The sequence below is a fragment of the Neolamprologus multifasciatus genome, chromosome 6, assembly GCF_963576455.1.
Source record: "Neolamprologus multifasciatus chromosome 6, fNeoMul1.2, whole genome shotgun sequence".
In the NCBI taxonomy this organism is placed as follows: domain Eukaryota; kingdom Metazoa; phylum Chordata; class Actinopteri; order Cichliformes; family Cichlidae; genus Neolamprologus; species Neolamprologus multifasciatus.
Window position 1 is genome coordinate 30,510,408 of NC_140444.1, and position 12,798 is coordinate 30,523,205.

General features: G+C 39.4%; 1 protein-coding gene across 1 annotated transcript; it reads left to right on the top strand.

Annotated features, from left to right (window-relative positions):
• The first annotated feature begins 1,324 nt into the window (after positions 1-1,324).
• Positions 1,325-12,021, top strand: parn (poly(A)-specific ribonuclease (deadenylation nuclease)). The gene is made up of 26 exons (XM_085163741.1): positions 1,325-1,457; positions 1,703-1,780; positions 1,872-1,951; positions 2,125-2,192; positions 3,325-3,406; positions 3,569-3,629; positions 5,216-5,384; positions 5,548-5,610; positions 5,703-5,741; positions 5,821-5,863; positions 5,950-6,030; positions 6,147-6,203; positions 6,395-6,472; positions 6,585-6,628; positions 6,731-6,773; positions 7,706-7,781; positions 7,871-7,981; positions 8,057-8,126; positions 8,223-8,278; positions 8,559-8,645; positions 8,733-8,807; positions 8,917-9,085; positions 9,200-9,324; positions 9,723-9,780; positions 9,863-10,023; positions 11,068-12,021. The coding sequence occupies exons 1-26, from the start codon at positions 1,439-1,441 to the stop codon at positions 11,112-11,114; spliced, it is 2,040 nt and encodes a 679-aa protein (XP_085019867.1). The 5' UTR covers positions 1,325-1,438; the 3' UTR covers positions 11,115-12,021.
• Positions 12,022-12,798: the final 777 nt, after the last annotated feature.

Genomic DNA, 12,798 nt, shown 5'->3' on the forward strand with positions numbered 1-12,798 from the left:
GAATTGAGTCACCACTTTACAACACATCTGGAACTGACAGTTACAAATCAGTCAAGATCTGGAGTAGCCCACAGATATAAGATCCACAAAACACAGCCTCCTACAAGGCACCATTTGTACAGCTTGACAGGTGTACGCAGAGTTAATGGTTTTTCTTCAGTGTTTGAGATGAATTCTGTCACTGTGAAGAATATGAAGAGGAAGAATGTGTGGTATGTTTTACACATGAAAACTGTAGGGATGGCAATGTTTACCACTGATAAGTGTAAGTATCGTGGGTGCAAAATGGCGAAGGAGGAGGTCGAATCAAGATTGTACCTCGAAACAAGCCAGAAAAGTGGGTGGATGAAGGCATACAAACATACATGGAAGTACAGTACAAACTTCTAACAAGTTTGAACTGCCTTAGACATTTCTTTGGATTTTTGCTGCCATTTGTTCTCTTCTCTGTAAAAATGATCCCATGCTGCTTCAATGATGTTGAGGTCTGGGCTCTGGGGAAGCCAGTCCATGACTGATCGTATCCAATTGTCTGCTTTTCTACCCAGGTATGCTTTTAATTCATTGGCAGTGTGTTTCGGATCATTGTCATGCTGATAACAATGATGGTATTGCATTGTGGATCAAAATCTGTTGATTTCGACCTATAGTTCCATTTATTTTGACAAATCTCCAGTACCACTGACTGAAATGCTGCTCCAAACCATGACAGACCCTCCACTGTGTTTTACAAATGGCTGTAGACCCTCACTGTGATACCTCTCTCCTGATCTGCTCTGCTGACAATAATTTCAACCAAACATTTCAAACCTCATTTGATTCATCACTCCATGAGACCCATTGTGAGATGGCATTTTATACTTGAATGATCTATAGGTAAGTGTTAAGTGACAAACAAAACATTCCTCTGCAAATGGACTGAAATTTGTGAAAAAGCAGCCAGTTTCTCCAAAAAACGTTTGAAAGACCCTCAGAAATCCTGGAGAACTGCCCAGATAAATAGCTGTAGGCGTTTCAAGATGGCTGTCGTTTTTGTAGAGATTTCCTTCTGGTAGGATTTTTTTAAATGTGAAAAATCTATTTAAACTTTAGAGAAAAATATTAAAAGTGAAAAAGAAATGGAATTTTAAACGGAAATGTCAACAGCGTTAAAATTAAGGAAAATAACTGGATAGCTGCAATAAATTGCAAAATCGTGTTTTAAGTGTAATATGCCCCAAAGGCTTCATGAAAAAATGGAACATTTATTTTAAATATTGTCCTTTTATAATTGTCAATTAAATCTCTTTCAGCTCAAAAGCTACAAAGATGCCTGACCGCGACACCGTTACTTCGTGCTGCGGCACCGCCGCCGGAAGTGTATGTCAAACGGGTTAAAAGCCAGTTGACGAAGGCTAGCTAACAGTAGCTGTCAGCCGGGTTCAGTCATTGTGTAGGGATGGAGGTTACACGGAAAAGTAAGTAGCCAGACACCGTTTTCAGCGATTTACGGAGTTTTTGTCTCACCATACATCTCACGATAGGATGAAATAGACTAGTGGTATGACAGATATTCAGTACTGAGCAGACTGAAAATGAACATCCCAGCGTGAGTGCTGCCTGCGAGCGAGCTACCCAGCTAGCTTGATAGCTGCAGTGTGTTCAAATGCTGGCTAGCATTGCGCTAGCGTTCTGATACTGACTGACTGTTTCCTTCTCTCAGATTATAAAGACTGCTTAAACACCGTATACAGCGCGATAGAAGAGGCTGACTTCCTTGCCATCGATGGGGAATTTTCAGGTATCCGTGTCAGAGCTGTAGCAGACGTTGGTATTGAAGTCCCCAGCATTTTATGTGTAAACTGACATTTTTTTAATTGTTTATTTTAAAGGGATAAGCGACGGTCCTAATGTCAGTGCACTAACCAATGGACTGGACACACCGGAAGAGCGATACACGAAGCTTAAAAAGGTTAGCAACGTTGAGAAACGCAGTTTATGCATATTAAATAATGCTGCAACCTCCATACACACAATTCTAGTTGGACCCTCTACTTCTTTTATGGTCCTGCAGGAGCTTGAACACTTTCACTTTTCCGTTTATCGTTTGAACGTGTTAACATGTGTTTCTCTCCATGCCTGCAGCATTCCATGGACTTCCTCTTGTTCCAGTTTGGTTTGTGTACCTTCAAGTACGACCAGGCAAAGTCAAAGTGAGTGGTGTCTGTTTGTTGAATACACTAAATGTGTTATTCTAATTGGTGAAACACAAAAATAACTAATCAGCTACTGGACTCCCATGAGTTTGCTGGGGTGTGGTCCTTTACATTGAAGTGCACCATAATGCATAAACCACAGATGGCCTCTGGTCAAGTGTAGGCATACTGTTTTAGATTCAGAGTTATCTACTGATGTTCTCCTCCTTGGGCATTCTCACACTTAAAGCTGGATTATGAAATGGATCACTGCCCACAATTAGGCCCAAAAGCCTCCAGGCTTACTACATGCCCATTGCCTTGTACCATTTCAAATGAGTGTCTGGGACAGTGCAGTTTCTAGACTCATTATCATAATCTGTTTAGGGAAAGAGGTGGTTGGAGGCCAAAATTAAAGCAACTGTGTCCAGTAATATTAGGCTTGTCGCTTTTGATATGGTTACTTTAAAGGTGGGGATCAGGTCTGTGGCCACTCAGTCAGGTGTTGTCTTCAAAACAACTCTGGTGCATCAATATGGCAATAAAAGATGAAGCCGGTCTGCTATTGTGTGACCGGCTTCTCTTTGTGGTAATACAGAAAATAACCATGATAAATCAGGTAAACTGGCCAATGCTAGTTGCTGATTGCATAAGCGGGTATTCACATCAACTACTTGCAGAGTGTAGCCAGAATCTCATAGATTGACATAGGTGCAGGCATTTTTTATTAATTCGTTAATTTATGCTATTCCTAGGTTTCCTAATTTATTTCTACTTACAAGGAGGTTGATGTCCTATGTTGGCCTTTGGTCCAAAAATCTATCTTTGAGCCATCGTTTGTTTTACTTTTGTGATGCATACAGTTTAAACCAATTCTCTGTGCATTTGTGCATGTGAGATCATGTTAAATCCTGGTCCTGAAGACACTGTAATTTTTGTGTATGTGTGTGTGTCTGTATACCTTGCAAAATATTTGTCAGTAATGCAAGACATTGTAGCAATACATAACTGGGGCCCAGTCTCCCTGTGGTGCTTAAAAGATGTAAAGTGCTTGAACCATATATATTTCTGCAGGTTATTGCAATAAACTCCCAGGAACTTAAATTATTTCTCTCCCCCACCCCCCTCTCCCCATTTCCTTGCTCTGCAGGTACATCACAAAGCCCTTTAACTTTTATATATTCCCTAAACCGTTCAACAGGACATCTCCTGACATAAAGTTCATCTGTCAAGTGAGTATTGTTCCCCACATTATTGAATTGCTTCTTAATAAACAACTGACCTTTTGGATTCAGAGAGATTTAGATGGTTTAAAATGGTGCTTCATGAAATGCTGGTTCAGCTGCAGAAAGCTTTAATAAAAGTGTGAACACAAACGCATTTTGTCATTTCAGAGTTCCAGTATCGACTTCCTGGCCAGTCAGGGATTTGACTTCAACAAGGTGTTCTGTCACGGTGAGTGCAAAAAAAAAAAAAAAAAAAAAAAGCAGTTTTAGATATCTATTGTTATACAAAAATCTTAAAATGGAAGCTCACTGTGATTACTTGGCCTCTAGACTTGAAATATAATTGCTCATAAAAGCTATAAAGGGTTTGCAGTTATGGTGAAGTGCACGCACAAAATTGCCATCAGATTTATGAACCATGTGCTCTGTCCAGTTTTCTTGCCACCGTGGGTATGTTGGTGAATCAGAATCATTCTACATCAGCAGCCTTTTACAATGTACAATATAAATGGAAGCCTGTGTACTTTGAGGTGAGCGAGAGGGAGAGAGAGGCCTGTACTGCAAAGGGGGGGAAAAAAGGGCAGAAGTCGTTCAGCTGCAGAAACTGAAATAAGGGTCTGAGGAGGAAGCCAGAAAAGGTGCAGCTTTAAAATAAGTTTCCACAGGACTGATGATGGTCATCCTCCAAAGAGAAACATTGCAGTTATCGAAAAACATCCATATCCTTCGGCATCTGTGGAATACTAGAAACTAATTAAACGAAGTTATATAAGCGGTGACACCCAGCACTGATTGAAGTCATTTTTAATAAATGGTAATAAGATTAATCATAAAATAAACATGCATCACGGCACCATCATCCACTAGCTTCTTCCCAGTAAAGGTTAAATGGTGATTACAGGAATAGCACTGCTGTTTTTGACACTAGAAACACGGTTTCTCACTGTCTTGGTAACGGCTCCACCTCTTTGCTCTTCGCTGTGTGTAAACAGTCTCCGGCTGCACGTTAAACTGCAACGGCATCATTGTCACTGCTACTGTTGTTAGCAGGGGTTTGTTTTTTGGGATGGGCTACAGAGCTTTGTGTTAAAGGAAGCAAAGAATTTGTGTTGAATTCTTTATAGTATTACTCAATGAATCGTATTTAATTCTGAGCATTTTTTTTTTCTTTTGGTTTATGGTGATTTTAGAAGGCTGTAACAATAATGTTGTAGTAAAATCAGTGCTCATTTGAAAGAAGTGAGTACATTTTCTTAGACTGCTAAATCTCCATCTGTTTATCTGTATGGTCTGCGGTCATCTTCAATTCATTCATCCAGTGCGAACAAATTCAGGTACAAATGTTTGTGTGCGCACATTGTGAATGTGGCCCATTGCTGAAACTTTTTCTTGTCGCTTAGCGCACACTCCAGAACACAAACCACACATTACAACTATGCCCCATTTACGCCCAGTGAACCCTGCTTGAATCATGTTAATCAACAACCTGTGGGTCTCTCTCTATTTTCACGTTGCATTCTTTCTGTTTCAATTGTGCGCCTGCAATTTCATCTAATCTCAATGTGCAAATTAGTTTGGCACAGACGGCTGATTTGTCAACAAACATTGCACGTCGCAGGCAAGCAGTGGACCAGCAGTGCACAATAGCGTGACTGCTGCTACCTGGCCTCCCACAAATGCAGTTGGGATGAATCGGTTGCATTATATTAAGTGCATTAAACCCCATCTGGATACACATTCCATGTTTGTACACGCTGCACAATAAGCTCCAGGTCACTATGCAAAGTTAAAACGAGGCTTTGTGGTATTTTAAAGGAATCCCCTACCTAAATCAGGAAGAGGAAGCCCAGCTGAGAGAGCAGACAGAGGAGAGGAGGAATCAGCATGCTAATGGTGTAGGGACACCATCCTTCATCTCCCCATCATCCTCCAAAGGCTCTTCACATGTACCTGAGGAACATAAAGATTTCATCAACAAAGTTGTGTAAGTGCTGCTTCAGTTGTTTTCTTCACAGCATCAAATTAGTTATTTGATGATGTTTTAGCTTTTGTTTGCTGTCCTTGGTGGTGTGTTGGTCAAGGAAGCCACAAAGGAAACGTTTTCTTTTGAATACTCTACAATCATTTTTGTTTTGTTTCCACTACAGCGAGAAGGTTGAGGCCCTCCTGGGTAACTCTGAGAAGACTTTGGACCTGGAACCATGCACTGGGTAACTGGACACTTTTCTAGAAAAGCTGCATCTAACCCAAACTTTTGTTTTCACCATGTAAATTTCATTTTATTTCTACTTTTGTTTTCCAGATTTCAGCGAAAGCTGATATACCAGACGCTGAACTGGAAGTGAGTGTTGCTTAAAGTCCTGTCTTTGCTCTGACGCTCTTGCTTGGCTTAAGGATTAACACTTGTCTTGTTCCTACAGGTTTCCAAAGGGCCTGCACGTGGAAACTGTGGAAACAGAAAAGGTATGCTTATATTTTGTTTGTGAAGCTGTTTTTTCACTTTTTGTTGTTTTGTGAAAATTTGAAAATACATATTTGTGTCTTTGCAGAAGGAGAGATACATACAAATCAGTAAAGTTGACGAGGAGGAGAGGAAGCGGAGGGAGCAGCAGAAACTAGAGAAAGAGCAGGCAAGCTATCAAATGTTTCTTGTGCTAATTGTCAAGCTTGTATGAAATTCAGAAAAACATGTTGTAGCTTTGTGCATTTATAAAACTAACAGAACTGAATCACCTCCCCCTGACAGGAGGAGCTAAATGACGCTGTTGGTTTCTCCAGAGTCATCCATGCCATCTCAAAGTCTGTAAGTCTAGTTTTTCACTTACAGATTTATACACAAATATAGACCGAGGCTTTATACCAATATGCAACTTTGTGAGCAGTTTTGTTTGCTAAAGATTTTTTTTTTTTTTTTTTTTTTTTTTATAGTGTTGCTTTTTTTAGATTTGCTTCCATAAATGTGACATTTACAGAACCACTCCTTCTGACTTGCAGGGTAAACTGGTTGTTGGCCACAACATGCTCTTGGATGTGATGCACACCATCCATCAGTTTTACTGCCCTCTGCCCGAGGTATGTTTTGCATATTTTAAATGTGGAGTTAAAATGCATTTTCGGTACAAGAAATGGCAATTTCAAGCTTGGTATGAGATGTATGCATTATTTAAGGCGGTACTGTTTTTAGGATCTTCAAGACTTTAAAGAAGTTACAATGTGTGTCTTCCCAAGGTAATGTTGTTAAATTTGTTAGTTTTTGTCATTACAGCAGGGGTTTTGCATTACTTTTTTTTGTTTGTTTGTTTTTTAATTGAATGATTTATTCGCTTGCAGACTTCTAGACACCAAATTGATGGCTTCCACTCAGCCATTTAAGGTAAATCATTTGCTTAAGTGCTTTAAGTGGATCACTGTTGGTCACTAAGATGTATTGAAAAGATGGGGGTGGGTAACACTAATTTATGTTTTGTTTACTTTCCGTCTGTGAACCCATCAGCTGAACTGCTGACTTACCCTCATGAGGCCCATTTTTCAGGCCTTCTGCTACAGCCAGCCAATATCTAGGCTACAATTTCCTATTTTTAAAACTCAGTCTTAATTGGGCAGCGTTCAAAATTCAATTCGTCTTCTGCTTCATGTAGACTTTTTTCCTGGATGTAGGCAGTTACTTTGAAGTCTTCATCTAAGGGCAACAGTGTCCCTGAAAGGTTAACACTGTTACCCAGTATGATGGCTGCATCGCCTGCTAAGTCCTGAGTGGCGACACCTTTAACATTTCTGGGTTATCCTGCCTGAATTCTAAACAAGTGCCAGTGTGATTTTTATTTATTTTTTTTTTTTTTATATTGCTGTTGTGTTGACCTGCAGTTTTGGTAGTAACCATAGCATTAATAATAACGTTTGCCTACACACTGTTAGAATTCTGCTGATATCCAATTAGTCAAGAGAGCTCAAAAATACAAATGGAAACAAAAAGCTTCTGACATCAAACATGTCATCCCCACATCCCTGTGATGTGGTTGTTTGAGATTAGTGTCCACTAAATCTGTGTCAACCTGTAAATTCCCGCTGCTCTGTAAGTACTTTAGGAGCTCCCGTGCCTTAATTTCTCTGTTGTCAACATACTTGACCACAAAAGCTGATTGTGATTTTAAGTAGGGCTTATTAAGACAGTTTATGTAATTGGGTCTAATTATAATGTGATGGTACAAGTGGCTAGAGCCCTCCAATCACCTGAAGATATCATTTGTGATTTGTTGTAAATTATAAGTGATCAGGGTGACAATTGCATGTTCTTTTACATTTCAGGAGTTGATCACAAATACTTCTCTGGCAGAGTTAGAGAAACAGCTGAAGGAGAACCCCTTCAAGTCACCACAAGTTGGTGAGTAAATAAAGCAGACTCTGTCTGAAATGCAGTGACTGTTCAGAAACCCCGCTGACACACTTTTGTCTCTGTGCTGCTGTTCTCAGAAACGGCAGAGGGCTTTCCCAGCTATGACACAGCCCAGGAGCAGCTCCATGAGGCGGGTTATGATGCCTACATCACTGGCCTTTGTTTCATCGCCATGGCCAATTATCTGGGTAATCACTGATTCTTTTCACACAGAAAGTTTCGGTTCAGATATTTGATTTTAAACTTGGCGTTTCCCTTTACAGGTTCTTTCTTGACTCCGCCCAAAGCATACATCTCAGCTCGTTCCAAACTAATTGAGCCTTTCTTCAATAAGTACGTGATTTCATAGATTTGATTTAAGTGTTTTATTTTGATTTACATTTTTATTTTAATAAAACCTTTTTAATACTTGTGTTTTCTGTTATTAAGGCTTTTTCTGATGAGGATTATAGATATACCCTACCTCAACATCACAGGACCGGATTGTGAGTAAAGTACTGCAACATGACTGTCACTAATGGTCTATTATATTATCTTGGTTTGGACTCACTAATTCCAAAGTTTTTACAGACCAAATGTTAAATTTTGAGCATTTCTTAGAGCTGCGGCGGTATTAAACCAAAATAAACTGCAACAGCTTAAATATTGTTTGACTCACCCTAACACAATACAAAGTTACGTTTCAAACATAAAATAAGTTTGGTACAAATTCAAACTGCAGCCCGTCCACGTCATGTTTGTCTTTCTTCCTTTCTTCTTGCACAGTGCAACCCAAGAGAGACCATGTCCTGTACGTCACCTTCCCAAAAGAATGGAAGACTAGTGACCTCTACCAGCTCTTTAGTGCCTTTGGTACGTCACGATTTAGCCCATTAATTCTGCTTTTAAACAGATATTAGCCATTCTTTATAATTTACCCTCTGCTCTTTATCTACTCAGGGAACATCCAGGTTTCATGGATAGACGACACGTCTGCCTTTGTGTCCCTAAGTCAGACGGACCAGGTACAGATAGGTGAGTGTGATGCTTTAGCTAATCACAAAGTAGTAAGTAGTCTTTCATAAATGTTTCAAACTGTGCTTTTTTTTTTTTTTTTCTTTCTTTTTTTAAAATTTAAACACAGCTATGAACACCAGCCGCTATGCAGAGAGCTACAAGATCCAGACATATGCAGAGTACATCCAGGGAAAGCAGCAGGAAAAGGAGAAGCAGACAACCAAAACTTGGGGAGAAGACAGTTGGGTGAAGCCTCACTACACCTGCTCCACCACTTCTGGGTTTGGATATTCCAGGTACTCGTGCAATAAATGCTTCACATTGTACATTTCCTGATGAAATTCTGTCCATTTTTCTCTTCTGTAGTATTTTCTTAGGTTGTGTTTGCATGAAATATTCTGCTGTTGTAGGATGAGGAAGCGAAGCATCAGTCCCATGCAGGGAGAGCAGGGAGCTGATGATGCTCAAATTACAGATGGCTGGAGTCACTACTCTTACCCCGATACCACAGGCACCAAGAAGATGAAAACTGATGGTGTGTGAATACGTGTGTTCATTTGTACTGTTTTTTTGTTTTTCTCTCAGTGTGGTAGTATGCAGCAGGGTTCCCCTAGGAAAGTACTTAGCAGAGGATGAGAGCAGGTGGCATGGTGAATGATCATCACTGCCAAGGAGTTAAAGTTAAGCAAGCCTGGGTATTCTAGTGCTAGATTAGTGTAATTTTATTAATATTGACCTGCTCCAAAGCAGATGTCAGATGACTTTGATGACATTATTCCCAAAGATATTTATGGTGAATAGTGAGGGAGTGCATATACTAATAAAAGCTCTGTCTTAATGCATTTTCTACACACACGCTGTGTCCCATTAAATGATAATGAATACTCTGAACTATAATCTTGGGTCTTGTGCACTGTTGTCACTGTTTCCTAGATGCGGCAAATACTAAAGCTGTCGAGAGCAAGACATCCGAGGGATGGCTGAAGACGACGTAAGTAAAAGCAGCCATCATTTATGCTGACACTGTCATGTTTGTTGTGATTTAAGCCTCTTATGGTTGCTGTGTTCTGCAGGGATCTATCAGATTCACCTGGGCTAAGTCCAGCCCCTGATGATGAGAAAAGCCCCGGGGGCACAAATCCAGGCAATGACGCTGATGGGACTGTCCCTTGGCAACAAACTCCAACAGTACACAAGAGGAAGGGTCAAAAGAACAAGAAAAAGAAATCTGAAGGTGCGTTGTTTTTTTTTGTTTTCTTTTTTTATACCGGCCCATTAACCTACTTGCAGGCCTGGAACAAAGATTCTCCTCATAATGTGATTTTATTTTTTTTCTTTCTTTCTTTCTTTATTTTTTTTAAATAATGGTTCATCGTCACATTTAGATGTTCTGGAAGTAAAAAAACAGGACCAGGTCAGATTCAGGCTGACTCGCTGCTTTGGGCTCTTTGTAGTGTTGTCAAATATAAAGATGTGTAGCTAAAATCTGCCCTTTCCTAAGTTAACTCTACTCCCTCCTTTTATCCTCGATAGAAATAATACAAACTAAATATCTTCTCAACATGCACTGATTAGCCACAACATAAAAGCCTAATATTGTGGAGGTCAAAGTGACCTGTCAGGAGGATGTGGTGTCATATTGTGTGTGACTGTATTAACTTGAACAGGGCAAAATAGGAGTTTCAGAGTGAGACCATAGGTGTATCTACAAAAATCTCAGGCAAGTTTGAATCCCAGTGGCCTAGACCTCAAGGTCAGAGGTCAAGTTTTCTGAAAATCCTGTGAATGCAATAACTTAAACTGGGTGACGTAGGATTATGAAATTGATATCGCAGGAGGCAGAGAAATGGCACTGAGGGTGCCAGTATTTTTGTGTTATTTTCCTTTATGCCATCTTTTTGACATTCCAGAGAATTGGGAGAAACTGGAATATGGTGGGAGTCAGGTAGGGAATACTTGACAAAGGAGATCTGCTTGTAGTTGATCTCATAGAAATAATATAGTTACCAAATATACTTGGACTATAGTTTTTCCTTTCTTTTCTTTGTTGCTGGGAGTCTCATTTGTGAAAGCTGAAATTAGGCGAGAATTTAAGGGTTCACAACAGCCTGAGGATGTTACATTACATGGCAGCTTAAGGAAGAAGAGGGACCTAACGGCAAAAAATAAAACTGTACATTTATCATATACTGTTTAATATGACCTGGTGAATGTAGACACTGGGAGCATGTTGTTAGGTTTTTTCAGTCATGTGAAAATGTGCATCTCTCCTGTGCAGGTGCTGAATCTACACCAAAACTGTTCGAAGTCCCAGAAGTCTGGTAGCAAGAGGTGAAGCATGTAGAGGCCGCTGTCTCATACTGGGCTCCTGCACAGTCTCTCTTCCTAAGCACTTGGGATATTCTCCTTCAAGGTCGTACAGTACTATATTCATTTGTTCATCCAACAGCTGTGGATACAGTGTCCATAGCTACCAGCCAAGCTACATAACTGGACTACTGACAGAGAACACAAGCCATAACAGCAGCTGCCATATTTTGATCCTACATCAGAGGAGCAGGCAACTCCTCTGGGTAAACACACACAGATGTACCACCAGATCTTTAATATCGAAATTATTGTTCATTTATTCTCTGATGTGTTCAGACTGGTATCTGCCACCACATCCACGTTGTCACTTTGGAAACATTTACACGTTTTAATGACGGATACCTGTAGTCAGTCTTATTTTTGTGAGTGCGAGTTGTGTGAGTGTGTGAGTTTGTGCATGTGAGGGAGATGTACATTTTTCTCCCGTCTTTGTATCCCTGTGAGTCATAAATTGTGAGATATACCACTTGACAGGTCCTATAGTTTACAAAGTCAGGGTTATTTAGTATTTTAATGCAGTCCAATATTTTTTTCCATTTTTAAAAAAGTAAAAAGATCTGTCAACTTCTCCAGTTTTATCATAGAAGCTTATCAATGATAATGTGATATTTATTATTGGTGGCATTTTGTCCTTTCATGAGAGGTGCTTGTATTTTTTTCTCTTTCTTTTGTACAGAAATGATTTTTCTTTACCTTTTTTGTGTTGAATGTTTTGTAACTGTGTCAACCTTCAGTCTGAGTATGTTCTAATGCAAAAGGTGTAAGCGTTAAAATGACGTATACATTTTTGTATGAGAAAGTTTAAAAGTCCTTGAAAATTTCCTTGAAAAAGGGGAAAAAATTAAAGAATGTTTCTTACTAATTGTTTTGTCTCATTTTCTTAAACAATTGTTAAATAGACTCAAATATTCATCCACTTTAGAGGCTCTGTTATGTGTCCTGTTAACCTCAAGCTTTGTTTTTAAAAAAAAAAAAAAAAAAAAAAAAAAATTCCTCATAATTAAATTGACTACTTCTGATTATTTTTGATGTTGTTGAATGGAAAACATGCCTGAAATTATTTATTATAGCAGAGGAATTTAATTTGGTGACTTGGCTTCAAGATCCTCCCACATTGTTAAATATTGCACTCAATTTCTGTGTATATACCCCGCAGCCTATAGGAGGATGCTGGGGTGGTGGAAGGCTTAAAACTGCTCCCAGAGGGGAAAGACGGGAAATTCTGGAGCCTAAGTGGAAACTTCGGAGTCGTGTTGATTCTTGTGTTATCTGTCCAGCTTGCAGCTCTTTAAAATGCAAATTCATTCAAATCCCACGAGGCTTTCAGAATCAGTTGAGGGGGTTTTTGTTTGTTTGTTTGTTTTTCCTTGTTTGTTTTATTTTTTTCCAGAACATATGTTAAAGTCTTTAAATACATGGCACTGTATTTGTCTTTTGGATTTTTAAGAACAGGCGCCATGTTTTTAAGGGTAAATAAACACATTTGAGCTCTGTTTGAGAACACAGTTAAATCCGTTATATATCCGAAGTGTTGGACATCAGCGTCATGGAATATATTAGACTCTGTAATAAAACCGCAGCAGTGTAACGTCTGTGACATGATTGTTTGTTGGGGCGTTTGGTAAAAAAGTCACAGGGA

Bases quoted from the DNA above. Each gene is read 5' to 3' on its own strand.
- parn (XM_085163741.1), top strand. The intron at 5,742-5,820 runs GTGAGTGTTGCT...TTGTTCCTACAG, and splicing joins TACCAGACGCTGAACTGGAA to GTTTCCAAAGGGCCTGCACG. The intron at 8,808-8,916 runs GTGAGTGTGATG...ATTTAAACACAG, and splicing joins GACGGACCAGGTACAGATAG to CTATGAACACCAGCCGCTAT.